Consider the following 23,897-nt stretch of genomic DNA (forward strand, 5'->3'; position numbering starts at 1 on the left):
AGGGAGATGGCGTGTGTATGTGTTCCTTCCACAATGGATGAAAGGTTATCTTTTACACACACCGTTTCTGTAGACTTAACCCCACCCTGTGAGGTCATGGCTCTGATGTCATATGGCTTAATTTTAGAAAGCTTGGCACATTGAGCGAACAATGTGTAAAGTAATTCTATAGAGGTGAGGCCGCCAGCCAGCTGAGAAAACATCAAAGAACATGAGATGTGTAGCTTCAATGTTTCCCCCGGCCTCTGGATCCCTGTCCAGCGCTATGTGGTCTCAGGTGGTAGGAGTACTGCTTGGCTTGATTCACGGCGTCAGTCAGGTGCACACAGTCTATACCGCTCACTGTAAAATAAGCACATCAAATTAACTTGTAGAGACTTTTACTTTATCAAGACTGCGTGTTTGTGTTTGTGTGTTCCCTTACACTGGCTCTGGGTGCGTAAAGGCATGTCCAGGAGCAGCTGAGACTGAGAGCCCCGAAGTGAACGCCCTCGTCTGGCCATAGAGTTTCCTAAAGTACGGTAAAGAAAAATGTCTGGATGATATCTTCATTTAGACCTGCAGTTACATCATGTTTACAGCATTCAATCAGCTGGTGCTGCATAACAAAGAGCATGACACTCTGGTAACTGTGACCACACCAATGGTTGTTCAAGGTGTGTCTTTATAAAGCTGATCTGTCATGTATGCGTTATCAAAGGCCCTATAGCTCAGTGGTTAGAGCACTGGTCTTGTAAACCAGGGGTCGTGAGTTCAATTCTCACTGGGGCCTTCAATCTGTGTTTTTAAATAATTAGTGGCGCCAAAACAAATACCTAAATTATAAAAAAAAAATTCCAACACAATGAGGGATCTGCTTATCACCAACAAAAGACACACGGTTGTTACACAAGAGGTAGTCAATGTGTAGTTGTAGAGCTGCAACAATTAATCCATTAGTTGTCAACTATTAAATTAAATTAATCGCCTATTTTGATAATCAGTTTGAGGGATTTTTTTTTAAGAAAAAAAATAAAAATTCTCTGATTCCAGCTTCTTAGATGTGAATATTTTCTACCCACTGAGCCACAGACATGATGTTTGACCTCTGTATTTAAGTTACACTAAGCAGCTATGAGCAGTGGGCTGCTGTGAAGCGCCCTGCGAGCAACTTGGGGTTCAGAGTCCCGCTGAAGAACACTTCGACATGCAGACAGTAGGAACCGGGGATCGAACCGCCAACCGTCTGGTTAAAGCTCAACCCACTGAGCTACAACTGCCCCAAATGACAGTAAGCTGAATGCCAAAACAAGACATTTGAGGACGTCATCTTGGACTTTGGGAAACACTGATCGACATTTTTCACTATTTTCTGTCATTTTATAAACCAAACAACTAATCGATTAATCAAAAATAATCAACAGATTAATTGACAATGAAAATAATCGTTAGTTACAGCCCTATGTAGTTGTCTAGTGTTGGAGGAGCACAGTGGAAATAACTAACTAAACTGTATTGTGCAATGTTTGTGCTGCGGTGCTGCATTGCTTTTACACACAGCGATTATTTGACTCATGTAGTTTTATCATCTACATTTGAGATAAAAACATTTTTTAAAACATTTTTTTGATGAATAACGGAGCAGCGTGACCCAGTCCAGAGTTGTGTGTCAGATGTCTACTTCTCAGTAAAACAAAACAAAAAGTGCGATTGTGAGAATGAGTCTCATGAACGTGTGTGTGGCACCGTGTCGGGCTTGTGTGTGCGTTCAGCTGATAGCTCTCAGACGCAGTCGTCTGACATTCCCCCTGACAGCTCTGAACTTTTCACAGTGCCAGGACTGTCAGAGAGCGAAGAGGGGAGAGAGAGAGGGAGGTGAGGTGAGAAAGGGGAGGGGAAAACCACGTCAGGGTGGGGGTCTATCTGCCTGTCTGCGAGCGGTGACGCTGCGCATGCTTGTATGTTTTGGCGCAGCAAGGTTTCTGCCTGCTCTCCCATCATCACCTGGTGATGTGTGATGAAGGTCAGGCCTGTCTGTGGGGCGAAACCACACCAGAGGGTCCACACAGGACACCAAGCTGATACTGTCCTTGTATGTGGACTGAAGCATCACCCAGACATTTACACGGGTTCCTGTTCTCAGAGTTTGTCACTTACAGCGTGTTCTACACTGGTGACAACCACGCTGGTTTCCAGCTTCTTCTGTTTCCAATGTGGGGGACTTTTATGTAATTTAAGAGCTATGGTTTCAGACATGTGGGTCAGAAAACTGCTGCTGTTGCACTGCTCTCTTGCTACACATCTGCTCACAACCAATACAGGCTTTGACATCACTGACCTACAGCATACTTGGACATGTATAGAGAGGAGTAAGGCAAGTGATTGACAGCTAGTTTATCATTTAAGAAGAAGCTTTATTTGTCAAGCAACACAAGGCAAATTCACACAAGGCAGTTGAAATGTATCACAGCGAAGGGTCAGCCATAGTACGCCTCAGGAGTAGTGTTTGGTTGGTGCCCAAGAGTCAAAGTGGCATCTCTCCAGCTACCAGTCCACACTCCATACTTGGTCAGTTCAGGGACTTGAACCTGCGACCCTCCGGTTCCCAAGCCAAGTCCCCACAGACTCAGCTACTGCCGCCCCCTCATCCGATATAAGGATGAGGCTGGTGATATTCATTATTTTTGTTATTATCAACAAACTCCATGAAAAGACCTGAGGCCACAGTGCATTAGTTCATCTCCTAATGCTTTCCAACATTTTTATCATGTCTCTGGCTCTCACCTTCAAGACCATTTGTTCCCGCTGAGGATGTAAATCCTTACCAGATAGAGAATATACCGCCGACCCCCTCACGTATGTCCTTTGAAATAATTCTATGTAGCCTATTTTTTACACTTCTATAGTCTTCGTTATGTGAATGAACAACCCAAGAGAAATGTACTAGAAAGATATTAGACATGTATTAAACATATTTGCAGATTCTAAGAGTTATAGATTTGTTATTATATTAACTATTATACTGTAGATTTCAAAAATGTAATATTTGTTGAGACTATGAAGCCATTTGTAAAATATCATGATAATTTAAATGAATGAATCTGAAAACTTTTCACGGACTCCCTGGCAGAGTGAGTGACCCCTGGGGGTCCCTGGACCCCACTTTGAGAACCACTGGTCAAGAGGACAGTAAAGAAAAATGTTTGGATGATATCTTCTTTTAGACTTGCAGTTACATCATGTTTGCAGCATTCAATCATCTGGTGGCGCATACCAAAGCTCAGGACACTCCTGTACTGTAACCAGTTGAGCTAGTCAGGTCCTACACACCCATGGTTGTTCAAGGTGTCTTTATAATCGTAATCTGTTATTACTGTATATGTCAAAGGCTCTATAGCTCAGTGGTTAGAGCACTGGTCTTGTAAACCAGGGGTCGTGAGTTCAAATCTCACTAGGGCCATAACATTGTGATTTTTGACCCTTGGTGGTCACAAACACTTAAATTATAAAAAAAAAATATCCAATGTATTAAAGGAACTACTTACGACCGATTTAAAGGCACCCACGGGAAGTAGATCAACAGATTTAATACTGTTTTGCATAGAGTATGATGTGTATTCAGAATAATTTTATTCTGTTGCAGTACAATGGAAGAATCTTCCTGCATGTTTGAAGTTGATCACGTCCTAGAGCTTTTTAAAAAAATGCTTTCTTGGTAACTTGTAGCTTGTTTTATGTTATGATTATCCCAGTAGTCTCCGACGTCCTTACCCTGTCTGTAGCACTCAGCTCAAAGACCATTTGTTCCCACTGACGACGTAACTCTTTGCAAATGGGTCACAGATATATAGTTTAAAAAAAGGACTTGTTACTCAAACAGGAGTAAATGGAGCATTTGTTAGGGACTACTTTCAACTGCGGATGTGGTGCACTAGCGAGTATTTAATGTATGTGAGCAGGACGGTGAATGTGGGATTGACTCAAAATAGACTACAGTGCCCGTGTCCATTGTAATGAAGAAACATTTTCCCATTTGTTCAAATTTGACCTGCGATTCTGCACTGTCAGCTAATGGAAACAGTGACACACTGTGTTGGAATAACGACTTCTCCATTTCCAAACAGTGTGCCATCCCCCTGATTAATATACTATTACAATACAACATATACAAGCCCTCTCACAGACTGTTTACGGTCTGTAATTGCTCTGCTCAACAATATATATCATATAATATATAAATGACCCATTGAATCTGTGACATTGCATCCTTTTTCGGTGCCAAGTGTGTGTGAGACAAAAAAAAAGCAATGATCTCACCATAGATACTTTGCAGCACTGAGCTTTTACCCGCTGACAGTTTGGCGGGTTGACCTCGGATCTCCGTCTTCTTCCTGTTGTGGGCGTAGTTCAAATAACTTGACTCCGCCTCCTCGCGGGCCGTCACCTCTCTCCGCCTGCGTGTGTGGAATCTGCAGACGCACATCCATGCAAGGGCATACGCATGCACGGCGTTCAATAAAAAAAATGTCAGACTGTGTTCAAAGGTCTAAAAGCTGGCAAGTCCTCACACTAATACTCACGAAGCATAAACAAAGTAAACAGAGTTTATTCAAGGCAGTTAATAGGCAGCACATACAGAATATAATTGTGAAGCTGAATGGAAACAGAGGGCCTCCTGCGGCGGACTGGCAACCTCTAAGAGAAACGCAGAGTGTGTAAGAGGGAGAGAAACGCAAAGAGAGGCTGCTGGTAGCTATTAGAGCAGCACGGCTGAACTTTTAGCCTCTTGTTAAACCAGTATGAAAGCTCTAGATTACAGCCGTCTGTCCCCTGCCTCCTCGTCTCACCCATCTCCCACGCTCTCCCCCCCACTGCTCAAGTGTTGATGGCATCCAGACCCAACATGGAGGGGGTTACAGGAGAGATGAGAACGGGTTGGCATGTATGTGGGCACATGTGGGCACCACATGGCACTGCCAATCTCCCACAGCCAGAGAGGCTTCAGCTACCGAACACCCCCTCCAGGTACAAACACATTTTAAACTCACCTTCGCCAAGCTCGCTGGATGATGCGTGCAGCCTCGTTCCTCCTCCTGCGCTGCTCTTTGTTGTGCTCCCTGTGCGTACGTGTGGAGATGGGTGCGTGTGTTACAGACTGAGTCTTTCTCTGGGGGCTTTTGTGGTCTAAAGATGAACTGCTTCCTAATGAGGGAGTGTCAGTTTGGTCATTACTGGCTGCCTTTTCTGAAGTCTGCTCCTTGTGGTTTCTGTGCTTTCGTGTAGCGGCGTGGACATCAGTCCTGCCCGGGGCAGCCTGCACAGTCATGGGAGCGTCTCTCTTTTTTAGAGGGACGCATTCTCTGGTAATAGTGTCAGTTTGGTCCGTCGCTGCGACGCTTGTGGAAGGAATGCATGTGCTTGAGGAAGGTCGGTCCCTGACTTTGGGCATGGAGGGGGGTCTGGGTTTGAGGCCTGGCGGCTGGCTGCAGCTGGCAGGAGAGAGAAGTTCCTTCAGCCTGGTGGTCTGGAGAGCACTGAGCACCGTGTCACCGGTCACATGACAGTGGCGACTCGAAGCATCAGGAGCCTCATGTGCTTCAGCTGCTTTACTTCTTCTGGAGGATCTGCTCTTGTGGGCTGGTGGGGAGAGAAAAAGAAAAGTTATGCAAGAGTATTTGTGCAAAATGTTTCTGCTCTTTGTGTGTTTACTTGTAGAAATGCAGTTTTGTATTTCAAGAAAGTATTCATCTTGGAGTTATGAGGATATTGATGTCATTTTAATATAATCAATATCACACCTCGCACAAATGAGCAACACACTCTGAATTAGGGATGAAAAATAAGTACATCATTTCAAACTTCAAGTTCCATCATCTTTAAGAATTTCTGCCCATGTGTACCTTTGAGTCTCTCCTCTTTGCTCTGAGCGCGTTCAACTTTGGATGATTTCTTTGTTTCCACCACTGAGTCATTCATGGATAAATCCTCCATGATGTTCACTAAAGAGAGCTTTTCCTGCTCTAGTCTCATCAAAGGGACCCTCCGTTTCTCTGCAGAGACTTGTTGCACAGCTTCTCTCCTCCGCTGTTCTTCCTCTCGTTTCCTGAGCACAAAGAAAAAGCCGTCGGATCTGATCGTGGCCAGGCGGAAAAACTAATGTGTAGAGTTTCTTTTAAATGTATGTACATTTGTTTTAAAAGGGATTTGACTGTGGGCCATGGTGATACTGATATATTTAGGTTCGTTATATATTATGTGTCTACTCATAATCTAATAAAACATTTTAAGCTGTTTAAATTTACATCAAATTCACAACATATATTTTAGCGGCACTATTTCACCATCAAGTGCATACATACAGATGAAAACTGACCCGCTCACTCAGGAAAAATTGCAACTCTCTGGTTCAAGTTAAGACCCAGTACACACAGTACCCTTTCTGTGCAAAGACAGTTTTTTGTTGTGGAGCAATAACAAGTTTGGTCACAGCTTGGTTATTAATGAGGAAAGAAATCTGATAAGAAGGCAAGTCACTGGAGTACTTTTTAAGAAAAACATCTCATAAAAGACAATCAATCTCAATTCAACTAAAATGCTTGAATAGCGAGAAAAGTTAGTGTGCCCTCCTAAAACAAACTTGCCTCTCAGAAGCATCGTGTTAAGACAGAATAAAGGTGAGACTGGTGAGCAAATGACAAAAGGAGAACGAGCCAGAGGAGAGAGACAGGGGGAAGACGAATGTGTGTGCAGGGATGACAGAGAGAAAGATAGATATGGAGAGAGTGTGACTGTTCCTATCCGGGGGAGAAGACAGATAATGAAGACGGAAACAGGCGTGAGCGATGAACACAATGCATGTGAATGTAAAAGGTATCATGTGACAAAGGAATGGATGTTTATGAGAGTCGTACGACAATCATGAGCATCGTGAAGCAACAGAAACAATGGGCTTCAGTACACGTGTATGTCTATGCGCGCCAATATGGAAGTGTGTATATGTGTGCTCATCTCTCACTTGGCTGCATCCTTGCGCAGCTGCTCATGCCTCATGAGGAGCTGCTTTCTCTCCTTGAAGGCCTTGCGGACGGTGTAGCCCTTGTAGACGGCCTGGATGGAGGCAGCGGCGATGTCCTGGATGGCAGCTATGGACAGAGCGCCGTGCTCCAGCATGAACTGAGTCACCTCGCTGTGTCCTCCCAGCAGAGCATAGTCCAGAGGGGTGTACCTGCACAACACAAACATCGGTGTCATTCCTATATTTCCTCCTCACCTCCAGTTCCTCCCTCCTGACTGGCCGAGTCCTCACCTCTCCTCGGTGTGCTCCATGTGATTAGGAAAGGTGTTGTAGCCCAGCAGCAGCTTCACAGCGTCCAGGTAGCCGTTGTTACATGACCAGTGGAGAGCAGTCCGCCCCTGTGCACCCGTAAAAAGAGCATTCAAACTATAGTTGTGTTCAAAGGCTCAACATAGCTCACACGTTTGTGTGTGTGTTTTTTTACCTCCTTGTCCTGTATGTTTGGATCAGCATTGTTCTCCATGAGAACAGCCATGCAGGTGATGTAGCCGCCATAAGCAGCACACTGCAGAGGAGTCCGTCCCGCCTGGTCCTGCTCGGGAGACGTCACAACATTTAACAGTCAGATACAGGACAATTAAAAGAGATTTATAAGGTTGATCATGATTTTATATTCTCACTGCTCGTAAAGCCGCGCATTGGAAGATTTAATTTCCACATGTATTCTTTGATTCATATTGGACATGCTGCTTCAGCCGTCCAACGGATTTTTCAGATTTTTTTGCCATCATTTGTGGGAGTAAACAGATGGGAAAGTGCAACAGATGGGTGCTGAGAACATATCATTTCTGACTAAATTGATTTGAAAGGACCTCTCAGGTTTGCTCCAACAGACTGCTGTTGTATCATGTTAGCTTTTGCTAAACTGGAGATCTTCTTGTGCACTAAACAAGGATTGTGGATGGAAAGCTAGAAAAACACAAGGAAGGACTTCACTATTACTGTGTAAATGCGAGTAATGCGCATGGAACAGGGAATTAAAGAACCTGAAATACTTTGTTTACATTTTTGTGTATGTTTTAAGTGTGTGCATTCATACCTGTACATTGGGACTAATCCCGTTCTCCATCAGTATCTGGCAGACCTCAGCGTTCCCTCCCAGAGCTGCCCAATGCAGAGCGGTGTGACCATCCACGTCCACCAGGTCCACACGTGCAGAACCTTTATTCATTACATTTACATTTCAGTTGAGGTGACCACACACTGAAAGACTTAAGGTGTGACACACTCGAATAATCTTAATTTCCTACACCTTGGACTTTAATATTGACTCTAGAATAGTAAGATAAGATGAATACTCTGATGAATACACAGTGGTACAGAAAAGGAGATTGTGTAGTTATTGGGATGCTTGCACATGTGTACCAATCACACCAACCTTTTATGAGTGTGAGTATGACATCTCTGTGTCCCATCTCGCAAGCCCGAAACAGCGGCGCGTGTTTCATCACATCCAGAGAGTCGACCATCGCCCCCCTCTCCAACAGCAGCTTCACTGTGCTCACATGGCCGGACAGGGAGGCTGCATGGAGTGCTGTGTGAACACCCACACAAACACACAGAGACATAAAAAAATCATCCTGAGATAAGAGGTCCTGATCCTAACTGGACAGTAAACTCCCTCAGGACAACGTCTCCTCCCTTGACTGCCTCTGCTTTGTCCATTCATCCCCTTTGACTGCAGCTCCTCTCTGGGCTGTGGCTAACGCCTGGTCAATGGCGGGTTAAACAGACAGATACATTTAATGAGGAGCAATACACTTAAGCTGGTGGCCACCACCCCCCCCCTCTCCAGTCCCCAGACAGCACAGACTAGAGTCAAGTGCATGGAAGTGATCTGGGCACTGGTCGGCTCCACTGCCCTTCACACCGTCTCATTAGGATGACTCAACCGTTGCATGTTATGCATGCATAAACAATGACCGCCTGGCTGAGCAGAGGGGCTATCGCCATGGAGATTATACGTCCAAACAGCCCCGGGGGTCAGACCAGAGAGTAAGTCATGTGTGGCTGCATGTGTGGCTGCATGTGTGAGTGTTGTCGGAGGACAGTGCTGGCAGAGGTGGGAGTCCATTCAGCGAGTTCACACTAATTTTGCTGACAGTATCACTTCCCTCTCTCCCTCGCAGTCTCTCTAGCACCTTGGGGGGAATCCCCAGTGACATCATCACCCCTAGCCTAAAACAAGCAGCAGGTCACACTCTCTCTTGTGAGACTCGCTGCCCTATGACCAATCCTAACCTTTACTATTCGAGGTCAATGCCTAACCTTTACCATCTCGCAAGAGTTTTGCAACTTGGGGGTTTCCTTCTAGACACGACCAGATAAAAGTGTGTGTTTGTGTGTGGTTTCATGACCAGGGCGTTTATGTCGCCATTCCTGGGAAAAAAAGAAGTGGGGGAAGAGTGGGTGTGTAGGTCAAAGCACTTTATAGGAGCCTCAGTTCCTCCTCTTGTTTCTCAGGTGCTCACCGGTGCCGCCGTACTTGTCGGCCATGTTGATGTCAATGTGAGGGGTGAGCGAAAGCATGGTGCAGATGACATCATCACTGCCCTTCCCGGCGGCCCACATGAAGGCCGTCCTCCCTTCCAGATCGGGTTCATCCTTCACAGACGGGTGGGACAGAAACACTCCTACTGTCTCCTACAGACACACAGACAGACTATTATGTTTTGTGTAATTTAGTTAATTGGACATTAGAAGGATACTGAACACACAGAATGATATTTCATTATCAACAGTATTGTATTTTAGATAAAATGTGCGGGATGCTGACTCGGCAGGTTTCCCAGCTTTATGTGTGTGTGTGAGTGCATGTGACTCACAGCATTGTTGCTCTGAGCACCGTAGTGCAGGGGTGTTGCTCCTTGGCTGTCTGAGGGAATAGTGCCGGATGTGTTTCTCTCCAACAGCAGGTGGACGATTCTAGCATGGCCTGAAAAACACGTTTACATTAGTGGGATGTGTGGATGGCAGATAATGACAAGGATATACAGTAAGAAGCTGAGACAACTGCTCAACTATACTCTCAAACAAAGGCACCTTATATTTTTTCAGTTTACTTTAAAAAACTGTTAACAGAAAAGCAAAAAATCCCACATCGAGTCAACATAAGTCAACTTTTACTATTTACACAATGACTAACCACTTTGTTTGTCTTGTATGGTGCTATAAAAACAGGTATAATGTTTACCATGTTGAGCATCTTAATTAAGCGTGTTGGCATGTTAACATTTGCTAACAGAGTGCTGCAGGAATGAGTCCTAAACCCAGAAATGAGTTTTAGCACTTCTGGTTCCCTCGTCTGGAAGTTAATGTTTTTTTTTAGTTAGATGCCTGAAATAAAGTCTTTGATTAACACATGCTGAAGAGATTTTAACGTTTGTTCTACAACATAAAATACGTCAGCAAATATCCCACTCGTAAATCTTGAAGCTTTTACGTGTCTTAAAAAAAGGCGGTTGCTAATAAGTGGCTAAATGATACTACAAAACGTCATCACATTGAACACTAGCCTGCCTTTAGCTTAGTGGTTGTGACGTGAAATCATGCAACCGTGGTGTAGTTTCTTTAAAGCCTAATGTTAGCTTTTTTCTTCTGGTGATTGCATTGACTCTCCAAAAATCATAAAAGTGGTGTTCATTTGTAGAGATTATCTTGCTGAACAAAATGTGTCATAAACGTGTGTTTGCCACAGAGTTTATTTTCTGCCATAATCCAAAACCCAAAGGAACAATCCCATTGGCTTTTTGTCGCAGAACCGGAGCGATGCCAACCTCATATGTCATTCCTGCAGCACTCTAATAGTACTAAACACAAAGTACAGCCGAGGCTGATGGGAATGTCACCCGGCACAAGAGGAAAAGTCACAGGGTCATCAAAGTCAATATGATTCATCCTCTGGAGACCATGAATGTCTGTACAAACTGTCATAGGAATTCATCTGATAGATGTTGAGATATTTGAGTCTGGACCAACAGACAGCCAGACAGACATTGCCATCCTTAGAGACACACTGCTAGTGTGGCTAGAATTAAATAACACATGATCTTATCATGCTGGTAATAAAAAGTCCATTTTGGCTTCGATTCAGTTGTAGTTTCTAATTATAATTTTGTTTTTGAGGAAAGTCATAAATAATTTCCATATAGCCTGAAATCCTTCATTTCAGTGTGTAGCTGTCATGCAGTGGGTCACATACAGGAAGTGTGTTCACTCACCGAGCAGAGCTGCCCAGTGCAGTGGCGTTCTGAAGAGGTTATCATAAGCTGTCACATTACAGCCCTCGTAAGACGTCAGCACCTCCACTACTGCCTCGTTACCGTCGGCAACGGCAAAGTGCAGGGGCGTCCGGCCCTCATAGTCCTGCCAGTTCAACAGGGACTCAGTGGGAGCTGCCTCCTTCTCACACACATACACACACACACAGAAAAGAAAAAGACGGGTGAGGATGGAGGATGACAGAATCATTTGAGTGTGTGTGTGTGTGTGTGTGTGTGTGTATAGTATGTACCAGTATACAGCGGACAGTTTGTGTTGCGCTGGGCTCCTGACTGTGCGCTGCCCAATGCAGAGGGATCTTGCCCTCGCTGTCTGGGATGCCAATGTTGGAGTCGTGCTTGATCAGAAGGCGAACGTGCTCTGGTCGATTATAAAACGCTGACCAGTGGAGAGCAGTTTGCTGCACAGAGAAAGAGAGATTAAAGGAAAAAGAGCCAAAGATGATGAATGGAGCTCAAAACAGAGCGGGCTGTTGTAACACCAGGTCTGAGGTTTCCATTTACGTTAAAACAATTACTCCACTTTGACAGGAAATATGAGGGCAGCGTGCTACACAAAGCTCTCATTGAAGATCCAGCAGCAAGCTGAGATTGTAACTCAGATAGGGCCCTCCATGACGGCTACTGAGCTATTCTGAGGTTTGCTGAAACCACTGTCATCTGACACGATGATGCATATTGGATTATTACAAACCTAACTACTGATGTCAGACACACATTAGCCCCGACAGACAAAGGAGGCTGTTTGTGTGTTTGTGGTCTTATCAGCAGAACGCAGGACAAAGCCACAGATTGTTATTAGACAGTAAACTGCTGCTGTGTGAGTGTGCCTCTCGTTGTTTATGTGCGACCGCAAATTCCTGCTGCATCTTCAGTCAGTCAGTGATCTCTTTGCAGGTTATTGGTCTGACGCCCAGACTGAGGACAGTTGTGAAGACAAACAATCTTCCAACAACTTGTGCATCTGTACTGTGGTACCTTGTTCTTGTCTTGTGTGTCAACCTCTCCAGGTCCGATGTGTTTGAGCAGCAGGGCGAGGGCTTTTGGGGAAGGGTGTCGGGTGGCCAGGTGGAGCGGGGTCATCTCCTCCAAATCTTTCTGCAGCCAGTTAGCACGCCTGGACAGCAGCAGCTTCAGGAAGCGCACATTCCCCTGCGACACACAAGCAAAATTTGCTCAGAAATCACCTCAATATTAGTCATGAACAAGCAGCGATGACACACGCACACACTCCCACACACACACACACACTCCCCAGGCTTTTAGCTGTGTCTGGTTCAATCCGCAGGTCATCCATCTTCCCTCCTCCTGCCTCTCTGCTCAGCGTCTGTGATGAGCTGTTAAACAGTAAACAGCCTGTCGTCCCCTCCACATCATCATCATCATCCTCACTTTGGGTCTCTCACCACCGGCTCGCTGGGTGATGTATCGTGCAACAGCTGTCGCCGGACGGCAGCATGTGTGTGTTTGTGTGTCCACGTGGGCATGACCGTGTACACGTGTGAGCGTGTTTTGTATATTTGCCATCCTGTGACCACAACGCCACAGTCTGACAGATCTATCTTGTGTGTGAGCATGCATCTAGACTGTGAGTGTGTGTGTGTGTGTGTGTGTTCCCGTCCTCCCTATTCTCAGTCCAATTAGATCGGTAATCCCTGGCCTCTCTCCCTGTCTCAGCCGTTTATTGATCAGATGTCAAAGAGACAGGGCTTCCCATCACTAGCATCCCCCAGCACACACACACACACACACACACACTCTCCAGCTATGGGACAGACCCCAGAAACCTATTACCTCCCCTCTCTCTTCAATGATATGATGATCCTGCATCAGTACACTCCGGCACAAAAGACGGCACATAAATAAATGAGTTGTAAAGAGATATTATTAGTATCACATCCCACTGTTCCTCAGCTACATCCCTCGAGAGACAACAGACCACCTTGTTTCATTATTATTGTCTCCTCTGACTCTTCCTCAGTGTAGACTGGAGTGAAAATAACAGTAATCTCTTCTTGTTTCACAAGTTTAGGTGGGTGAAATGCTGTGAAACAGGACTTGTACTCTATTTATGAGACTGTGTATAAGTGAAAACAGGATTATAAATCAGTTGATATTCCCCCCATAAGCCCTAAAGCCATAACTACAGCCACTAGGGGGCACTGGCTCCCCACTGGAGCTCATGGACTGTCACAATTTTTCTCTTTGCCATTAAACCTCTATGAGATCTTCATATTCATTCCATCTTTATAAATCCATCCACTTAGCAATTCTTGTGAGTTAACTTTGTTAACTTCATGCCATAAAAAGAGCTGACACATGTGTAACTGCAACATTTGTGTGTGTACTCAAGCCCAGTGTACGTCTGTGTGTGTGTGTGTGTGTGTGTGTGTGTATTTGTGGATGTCCAAACCTTCTGTGCGGCAAGGTGCAGAGCGGTGCGCTGGCTGTGGTCGGTCTTGTTGACCGAGGCTCCGGCCTTCAGCAGAATCTCTGCACAATCCAGGCGGTCAGCCAGCACGCAGTACATCAACGGGGTCCGGCCAAACTGGTCCTCACGGTCCCGCAGCGACGGCTCTGCTACACACATACACACACACACACACACACACATAGCACAGTTTGAAAGTCAGAGGGTAAGATCTGGGTCAATATGCGTTGAATTTACAGAGTACAATTATGTGGCTTGTGATGGAATATGTTATAAACTATTTTTAAAAGGAAACTCCTTGTACTTAAAATGCAGTCTTTTACTGCTTGCGTTTAATAGGAGTTCCACTTCCACTTTTCTCGATTTATTTGCAGCAGCTGGAAGCCATAAAGGCTGTAACACTGATAACCTGGAAGACCATGCCGCCTCCTTGCGAAGAGTAAAAGAATTTGCAATGACCATTCGATGCTTTTCATATATATTTTCAGTACATTTCTATTCTATGCCTGAGCAAGTCTCAATTTTCTGCAACATGGGCTAAATGTCCAGATAATGTCTGGACCATCCTTTAAGCAGAAGGACCACAGTTCCAGCTTCCATGCTGACGAGCACCTGCTCTGCTGCAATTTCTCTGTGCAAAACCCCAAAAACTCCTCTCAGCTGCTGCAGCTGTCCCTGCACTCTGACCTTTCTACAGATGGGGCAAATGCAAAGAAATGTTCCTTATAGAAACTAATAAAGCAGCACATTACTACTCATTAATGGGACCTGAACCCTGTGTGCTCTACTTATATGCTGCAGTTGATGTAGTGAATAAACCTGGAATATTTTTAGAAGCGTACCTGTGATGAGTTTGAGGAGGGCGCTCTTGTCTCCATTGACGGCTGCAGCGTGAACCTGCGAGCCCAGAGACGCAGGTCCTGGGCTTGACGTCGCTGAGGCCTGCAACACAAACATATAAGGTCACAACTCAACCTGTAGCGACGTATACTCAGCTGTTTAATACAGTGACATTAAGCTGAGTCTATACTGCTTCCTTACCCATTCATTTAGCTCAAGTCATTCATGGCCATAATAAGCCATGTTTAAATGGCTACTAATGGAAATTTCACTCCCAATCCCCACAAAAAATAAATAAATAAATATTACTGAACTCTCACATCCACAGACACCATTTAAAATTTTGCCTAATAGATAAAATTCAGTTTAATAGATGAAAGTTGCTAAATTTTTTATCCTCATACATCGCAGTCAACCGCACAATAAAACAGATACTTTCCGACGGTTTCTTACAGTAGGGAGTGTGTGCGTACGCACGCTTGTATGTGTGTGCTTATGAGTGTATAAATGTGTGTGTCTGCTCCTGCTGAGGGGGCTAAATCTCTTCCTGGCCCCACTTAACCAGAGCCCAGTGAAAGCTGGGTAATCTGCAGACAGGAAGCAGCTGGGGAGGGGGAGACCCTGTGTGAGCGTGTAAGAGGGGGGTCTCTCTTCATGTCTTATTCATGTCTCATTAATACTGCAGCATGCCTTGCTGTGTGTGTGCGTGCGTGCATGTGTGTGTGTGTGTGTTGGTTTAGAGATGTGGGACGAGCCCTGCGGGGCACAACACAGAAATCAATTATTGCCCCTAAACATATAAACGCTGGAGGCACAAACCCATGCCACAATCTGAGATTTCTCCAAGACATTTTCATTATCGCTCACACGAATAGATCTGATTCACTACTAGGAGTTTTATACAATATAACTGATAGGAACTATTGATAAAGTACAGGCAGGCCGATCACTTCGGTCACAGTCTTGAAAACTTTGAAACTTATAAAACTGAACGATCTGAAGGGAGGAGCGAATACTTCGGTATCTTCCATCCTTCCTTCTCATCCCCCTCTTCCTCCCCCCGCCGTCACCTCATAAAATGCGCTCCTGTAGACACTGCGTGCAGCATGGCAATTACCCATCATGCTCGCTGCTTTCTCACGCTCTGTCAAGTGGTGGCGGAGACTTAACCCAGGTTAGTTAATAAATTTACAGCAAAGTAGTTCTATGTGTGCGTAAAGGAGGATGGTAGGTGTGGCACATAAAGGTGTGTGTGTGTGTGTGAGCGTCAGTGTGTGTGTGTGTGTGTGTGTGTGTTTGGCACATGTGCCACGTCATGGGAAGTTATTTTCCGTGAGAGAGAGTATTTACAGGGGCTTTGCCGAAATCAACCACAAACATCTCTAATTTGCAACGATTACTCAGTCAGTGATGCGCGTGCATGTGCACTCACACGCAGTCTGCAAATACTAATATCTAACACATGCAGATATAGCAGAGATGACACATGGTCACATTTCACGAAGAGTGATATCATGTTTCTGATGTTAACATCCTCTTACGCAGATGACGATACTTCTTTTCAATCTTCATTCCAAACTTTTCCCTCACTTTTGTTGACTTATTTTGATCTTTTTCTGCATTTTTTGGAGTCAATATGAAAGCCCCCAGCTGCCACAATAAATAAATATGAATTGATTTATGAATAATCTTAGATGCAGAAAAAAATAATTTGGCCAAACACTGACATGAGGGACACAGGTCGATATTTGAATCTATGTGAGGGACATTCATATCGCCAAAAGCGGGCAATTAGAGTTTCATGAGGACCTGAGTGTTTTGGAAACACCTACAGTGCATCCGAATTTGGCTAAAAAGGCTTTTTGCGATGCAGTGTCTGAAGTCAAACAAAGGAGGGTGTAAAAACAACACCAGGTCCTGTTGAGAGGTTTGAAGTGGTCTCATTTAGCCATTCATACGGGTTCCTCAGGGAGCACTCCACTTGTTAATATGAAGACAATAACTCAGAGTCAACTATTGATCACGGGCTGAGGTCCAGACCAAGTGATTGTGCATCTGTACAAGTATTGATTCATGCTGATGCTGACATTATTTAGTCTTTATTCATATTCGGCCTCATATGACCGCGGTGAGTTTAACAAAGAGTCCAGAAACTCCCACGAAACCTTTCAGCTACACTACAGGAGTGCTGTAACACACACTCCTGCCTCCTTACACACACACACACACACACACACACCGGACGCGTACTGCAGCTAACACTTCAATTGATGCTATTGAGACAGACAGGCAAAGAAAACCGGAGAGTCAAAGTGTGTGTGTGTTTGTTTCTCTAGCTGTCTGTCACTGGGAAGGTGTCTGCTTTTGATAGAGGACATAGCTAGGGCATGCTGGGTAAGCAGTGGGGAACAGAGCCTGAGCCTGTGGCCTTTATTTCAATTCTAGACAAGCGCGCTCAAACACACTTACACACACACACTTTTTATATACACGTATCTTTAGTTTATACAGCTATAAGAGTTTAGGCTCTTATCCAACATGGGGCTATTACGGGTGCCTATACCACCTAAATGTCTCTGTGTGTGATCGTGTATGTGTGTGTGTGTGTGTGCGTGTGTGTGTGTATCCATGTCTCAGATAGGAGATAGAGGCTGCAGGGATCGGTCGGTGGGTTCTGACTGACAGGTAAAGAGGTGGGAGGAGGGATAATATCTGCCCACAGGGATGCCCAATCTGTAAAGCCCTATTTCTAGGGGACTTCCTGGTTCCCCAAGGACCAATGAGCTGGCTCCCTCAGCTGGGGGCCGGGCCCTGGGGCACAGCGGAGCCAATCAGCAGGGGGCGAGAGGTCTGAGTGACACATAGATCTGCTAATTTACATCATTACCAGCAATGCATCCTGACAAATGAGCCCCCGGGGTGTGAGCCAATCACCTAGGAGAGTAATGCAATTAGGCGGGACCACAGCTGTCAATCTCGCAGCCACGGGGGTCAGGTAGTGACGCCTGTGGCTAAAACACCCCTGCCTGCTGCCTGTCGTACACACACACACACACACACACACACACACACACACACACACACACACACACACACACACACACACACACACACACACACACACACACACACACACACACACACACACACACACACACACACACACACACACACACACACACACGCCATCTATACATGCACACGTATATATGGGAAAATCACTGGTGCAGATATGAGGTGTAGGATGTGTGAGTGTGTGGGATACAGTAGAGGCTGGTTCTCTATCTTCCTCCTGAGGGTGGAGGGTAGGAGGTGGTGTGTGTGACTGCTCGAGGGACGCAGAGATTGACTTGTGTCCTCCGAGGACTTACACCTGAGCTCAAGTGTGTGCATACATCTGGGTGTCGTGTTTACATTCGCCCATGTGTATCGGCCCCACTGGGGCACCGTGTTCTTTATGCTCTGAGTCGGAGCTCTGTGTGAGAACTATGACAACAAAAGGGGGAAGAGGGCGGCACCGTAGGGGAGGTAAAAGTGGTGCAAAATAGCCCTGCGTTTGACTGGCATGTAAACGAGCGATGCTGGTAATGAGGCTTACCTTAGTCTCATTAGGTGTAGTGATATCATACCGGAGCACTCCACTGAGTCGATAGGGTTCTGCCCAGCATGTCGTTAATGTTTGTGGTGTGTGTGTAGGGGCTGGTCGATGCTGCTGTGACTGGCAGACTGTAGGGCGGTGCTGGAGATTAATCAGAGGCACTAATAACACCCAGGCTCTGTCTCAAAACACCTTCACCTACCCCTTCATGGCTTCAGTACCAAACGAGAGCAAGATTTCATAAAGAAACACCCCAAAAAACAAACTTCTGCAACAGTGAGCTGATACAGTCCCTGTCACCTTGTGTGTGTGTGTCTGTGGTTCAGGCACTGCTTGAGACACTCTTAAGCGTTAGGGGGAGCTGTGTGTTTTGTGTCATCCCATTATATCACTAATGAGCCGCCCTCAGGAGGGAGGACAAGGCGGACAGAAAAAGACAGATGAAGAAAAAGAGTGAGAAGAGGAGAAGGGGGGGAAGGGAGACAGAGACCAGCTTGGGGACTTTTTCCTCTTCTCCCCTCCATATCCTTTTTCCCAACACCTCTGAGTCTAATTGGACTAAAACTGTGATCTAATTAAATGTCCAATTAAAGCGCAGAGAGCAATGTGCCCACCGGCGAATCAGAGTACAGGGACATAATCAGCTGGAAAAACAAACAAAAAAATCGATGGGAGCAATACGAAATGGAAAAAGATGGAGAAAACAGAAAAGGGAGGAGAGGGTGAGGATGCACGAATGAAATCAGAGTGCGGGGGGGGATATGGGTATGGGTGTGTGCTGCATGTACTTGTCTTTGGACGAGGTTACCTCACAAAATACACATGTAGGGTTACGGACCAAAATGACTACTCATACGTGGCTTTATTTGCCTGGCAGCTGAGTACAAGACACAGAGAAGAGACACCAAAGTCAAAGTTTCAAAATTTCTTGTGACGTGCAACAACAGGCCGGTGTTACACCTAAATCTGTGACCGCAGAGAGCCAGCAACACATGAGGTCACCATTCCTGTCGTCAGAAAATGTGACCCCACTGCACCTATCTTTAGTTTTTCTTTTAGAGTTTTGTGAAAATATCTTTAAATTAAAAATATTTAAATATATTTATGTTTTTTAACAATTTAATTTTGTGTGTTTTCTGTCACATATTTGACTCATTTATTACACTGGTATGAGGTCGCATTTTCTGACAACTACCGTCAGAAATGGTGTCCTCATGTTTTGCTGGCTCTCTGCGGTCACAGAGAAAAGAAGACATTATTACGCTGTGCCTCAATTTGTCAATCTACAAAGAAAAAAATTACTACTTTTAATCAATAAAGTAATTATTAGACAACATTACATATTTTTTATAGATATTTTATAGACTAAACAAAACAAAAATATTGATAGGTTAAATTAATCATTAATGAAAATATAAATTTGTTGCAGCCCAACTTCAATCATCCATCAGAGTTAAACTTGTGATAGCTTGTGGCTTCACATATCTCACTTCTGATTTTCAACAATAGAGGTCCCCATCAGAATGAAGACCTGTGTATTAGCTAGATAAGCAAACTCCCAGAACCTATATTCACCAATTTACTTTCAAATAATAGCTCAGTGTGATACCTCACAGGTACATTTTAATACATAGTCCAGTATACTATCAGGACATTATTTAATATTACATGTCGTACAGAAAAAAAGTGTTGCCTTTCCAGAAACATCAATAATGGTCAAATGCCTCTATTCCTGCCTACCCAGTTTGAACATATTGTCTAAACTAATATCATTTAAGAGACACAGAGGAAAGATCACCTCCATCATTAAACTCTGCAACTTTTAGTTAGAATAATTTCAACTTGGCTGCTTTTTACTTTGAAGTATATTTACACCAATATTGCGTCTTTTCTGCAAGTTAAAATATCAGTAAACTTACAGATCGTTTCAACGGAATTGCGTTGCCAGGCAACAGCTTGGGTCCGCGTTTACTTCCTGTCAGCTTATGTCATTCACGCACACTCCAACAGGAAATAAAATGGGACAGATTTGGAACGTTTACATTTACAACTGTGAAATGGTCTATAGTAGTAACATACAGTACAGGGCTGGGCAATATATTTACATTCGTCATCATCTTTATAATTGCATTGTGTTATTTTTTTCTTGTTGTCTGAATTAAGAATATAAGTGAGTTCTGAAATACTTGAGAATTGCACCAGAAATATTTGTTCCAGTTCCAGTATGGTCATATTAGCATATTACTATATGGTAATACAAACAAAATAAATGTTTTCTGACTCTTTGTAGTAATTTTGAGTCTTTGTAATTGCTTTGTGTCTCTTTGTAGCTGCTTTGTGTCTCTTCGTGGTTGTTTTGTGTCTCTTTATAGTTGTTTTGCCCCTTTTCATTGTTGATGTGAGCCTCTTTGTGTCCCTTTGCAGCTGTTTTGCATCTCTTTGTAGTTGCTTTGGTCTCTTTGTAGTCTTTTTGTGTCAATTTGTAGTCGTTTCTTTGTGGTCGTTTTGAGTCTCTGGTTGGTACGTGTCGCTTTGAGTGACATTTTGTGAAGGCCAGGGAGGGCCATGACACTTTGGGCCCCTGGGCCTTTGCCCGGTAGCCCCATTCAGTAATCCATCCATTAGCCGCACACACAACAAAAAAAGTTGGCTTGAAAATAAAATAAATAAAAAATAATAATAAATGCAACAAACACAGTATAGACAACTCAACAAGTGCTTTTTCATACCTCAGCAGATATTGTGATATGCAGTATGTCAATACTGGAAGATGATTTTCTGATTATTGTGATGCTTATTTTGTACTTATTTCCCAGCATTAACAATTTAAGAAAGACATTCTGCTCCTCTCTCTCTCTCCACCACTGATATTCAGACAGGAAGAGAGAGAAATCTTCCTCTGACTCCATCTGTGAGTTGCTCACACACTGTGAACCCCCTATGGACAGCTTTAGCCCATAAAATATTAATGCTGGGATTCAATTCAACATTCCACCTTAATCTCCTTAACAATTAGGCTGTTCCAGCACACACAATTAGATGTGTTGCACATAGTCTCAATGGTCTCGACTCTAGAGAGAGAATTACAAACCGGTAGATACACCCAATGACTACAGAAAATAATTTATAAAGCTAAATTAAATAGGGGTAGCTTTTCTATGTGTTGGACTCTTACCATAGCTGCATTGAGGGGGACACTTCAGCAGATGTTTCTCAGTTCAGAGCATCCTTCGTGGGTGTGGATGCACGTCCAGGTCTCCTACCTGCCCTGATCCGGGCTCCTGCAGGGGTAGAGAAGAGGATCACTCACATACTGAGACCAGCCCACCTGTTCCCACAAATAACTGCCAGCATAACACTGCTGCTACTGTACTGATAACAGGCAGAGGGGAGAATAACCTCAGAGTGACACATTATGTGTGTTAACCACATCTAATCTGAGGAGCAATACACTTCTGTTTAAAGGGACTGTTTGTAACTTCTTACATGTATAAATCAATCCGGATTGGTGTCCCATGCGCACTCGCGTGTGGCTACGCTGTTCAGACTCAGACTCCAACACAAACTACACGGAAGCACAAAAACCGCAACGTTATATCTAGTGAAGCCCGTCTTGCAAAACAGTGTCAGAGGACGTGGGGGAGACCGTAGCTTTGGTCTCCAGGGCCGGAGTCTCTGCTGTACTCTGCTCCTCTGTCTGCCTGCTTGCTTTCACTCACAGCTCACGTGCATGCGCGCACACTACACACTGCAGAAGAGTTAGTTTAGCTCTGAGAATATCTAGTGAATGCACAGTGGACGTTTGTGCAGAAATAAATGCTGCAGCTCCTCCAGACCAACAGAGGTTTTCCGTGTCTTGTGAAGTGACAAGGCTCCGCAGCGAGAAACGTTATTGTCTCCGACCGGTTGCTGGTGTCTCCCCTGTTCCCTCTGACCGCGGTCGGGAGGCTGAGGCAGGAAAAGCCAACGCTAGGATCAGCATTGATTCAGGGAGAGACCTTCATCTGGTCAGCTAACATTACTGCGAAGCAGGTGAAATGTAGAGTGATATTGTGGTTTTAGCTGACGTGTGTCGCCTCACTGTTTTGAGCGATGCTCATTCATGTCTATGTAGAGCGAGCACAAGCGTGAGCCCGACGCTGACTTTCGTTGACTTAACGGCCACAGGTGTCGCTGTTAACAAGCATTTCTGATTCTTACAAACAGTCCCTTTAATTAATAGTCTGAGTTGTGGAGTCTGTGTTTGATTTACAGCAACACACACAGTTTTGCTGGATTTATGGACAATATTTTTTGCAGAGTTGTCAGAGTATCTAAAGATTGTTAGAGTATCTAAAGATTGTCAGAGTATCTCAGAGTATCTAAAGGTTGTCAGAGTATCTAAAGATTGTCAGAGTATCTCAGAGTATCTAAAGGTTGTCAGAGTATCTCAGAGTATCTAAAGGTTGTCAGAGTATCTAAAGATTGTCAGAGTATCTCAGAGTATCTAAAGGTTGTCAGAGTATCTCAGAGTATCTAAAGATTGTCAGAGTATCTAAAGGTTGTCAGAGTATCTCAGAGTATCTAAAGGTTGTCAGAGTATCTAAAGGTTGTCAGAGTATCTCAGAGTATCTAAAGGTTGTCAGAGTATCTCAGAGTATCTAAAGGTTGTCAGAGTATCTCAGAGTATCTAAAGATTGTCAGAGTATCTAAAGGTTGTCAGAGTATCTAAAGGTTGTCAGAGTATCTAAAGGTTGTCAGAGTATCTCAGAGTATCTAAAGGTTGTCAGAGTATCTAAAGGTTGTCAGAGTATCTCAGAGTATCTAAAGATTGTCAGAGTATCTAAAGGTTGTCAGAGTATCTAAAGGTTGTCAGAGTATCTAAAGATTGTCAGAGTATCTAAAGGTTGTCAGAGTATCTAAAGGTTGTCAGAGTATCTCAGAGTATCTAAAGGTTGTCAGAGTATCTCAGAGTATCTAAAGATTGTCAGAGTATCTCAGAGTATCTAAAGGTTGTCAGAGTATATCAGAGTATCTAAAGGTTGTCAGAGTATATCAGAGTATCTAAAGGTTGTCAGAGTATCTAAAGGTTGTCAGAATATCTCAGAGTATCTAACAGTTTTCTAACTAAAGTTTTGTGCTACAAAGTAAGTTTTTTGCTCAATAACTTCATGCTGAAAAACAGGTCGAACAGAGTATTGCACAAAATGAAGCATAAATGATGCAACTCCCCCCTGCTCAGGAGAAATCAGTTATATTCATAACTCTTACTAAAGAAGCACTTATTGTGTGACAGTGGATGAACTGAGTATAACACTGATGTTATAACATTGTAATAAACGTGTCCCACTCTCCTTTTCGTCGGTGTTATATTTACCCTTTGACTTCCTTTCACTCTCAGATGAATCTTTTAGGAAACTTTTCTTCCAAGTCCTCCCGTTAAATCACCACCGTCTGACTACAACTCCCGTTATACTGTTGTAAAGCCGCGCCATGATTGGAGTTCTCCCTAGCAACCAAGCTCAGCCGTTTGGGGATTCTTTTAAAAAACTACACTACCCACTCTCAGATGAATCTTAGGGAAAGTTTTCTTCCAAAGTACTCCCATTAAATCACCACCGTCTGGGTTGACAAAACACTACAACTCCCGTTATACTGTTTCCCATGATTGGAGTTTTCCCTAGCAACCAAGTCAGCCGTTTGGCAATTTTTCTT

At 44.2% G+C, this 23,897-nt stretch overlaps 1 protein-coding gene and 2 non-coding genes across 6 annotated transcripts; 2 read left to right on the plus strand and 1 right to left on the minus strand.

The window, feature by feature from the left end:
- Window positions 1-99: 99 nt before the first annotated feature.
- invs (inversin) lies at window positions 100-23,700 on the minus strand. Of its 4 annotated transcripts, none has more exons than XM_074653733.1 (19): window positions 23,560-23,700; window positions 21,379-21,484; window positions 14,608-14,707; window positions 13,748-13,911; window positions 12,313-12,486; window positions 11,568-11,735; window positions 11,275-11,455; window positions 9,880-9,989; window positions 9,526-9,697; window positions 8,433-8,588; window positions 8,094-8,215; window positions 7,479-7,586; window positions 7,286-7,392; window positions 6,995-7,204; window positions 5,880-6,082; window positions 5,028-5,616; window positions 4,297-4,448; window positions 425-511; window positions 100-342 (listed from the first exon to the last, which is right to left on the minus strand). In XM_074653733.1, the coding sequence occupies exons 2-19, from the start codon at window positions 21,379-21,381 to the stop codon at window positions 227-229; spliced, it is 2,922 nt and encodes a 973-aa protein (XP_074509834.1). In that variant the 5' UTR covers window positions 21,382-21,484; window positions 23,560-23,700; the 3' UTR covers window positions 100-226. The 4 variants fall into 4 exon arrangements, with proteins under 4 accessions (XP_074509834.1, XP_074509833.1, XP_074509835.1 ...); XM_074653732.1 differs by having other exon boundaries at window positions 13,748-13,914; XM_074653734.1 differs by lacking the exon at window positions 425-511 and having other exon boundaries at window positions 13,748-13,914.
- Window positions 700-772, plus strand: trnat-ugu (transfer RNA threonine (anticodon UGU)). Its single transcript has one exon. It is a non-coding gene; the product is annotated as a tRNA-Thr (tRNA).
- Window positions 3,367-3,439, plus strand: trnat-ugu (transfer RNA threonine (anticodon UGU)). The gene has a single exon. It is a non-coding gene; the product is annotated as a tRNA-Thr (tRNA).
- Window positions 23,701-23,897: the final 197 nt, after the last annotated feature.

Source organism: Sebastes fasciatus, chromosome 12, assembly GCF_043250625.1.
Source record: "Sebastes fasciatus isolate fSebFas1 chromosome 12, fSebFas1.pri, whole genome shotgun sequence".
Classification (NCBI taxonomy): Eukaryota; Metazoa; Chordata; class Actinopteri; order Perciformes; family Sebastidae; genus Sebastes; species Sebastes fasciatus.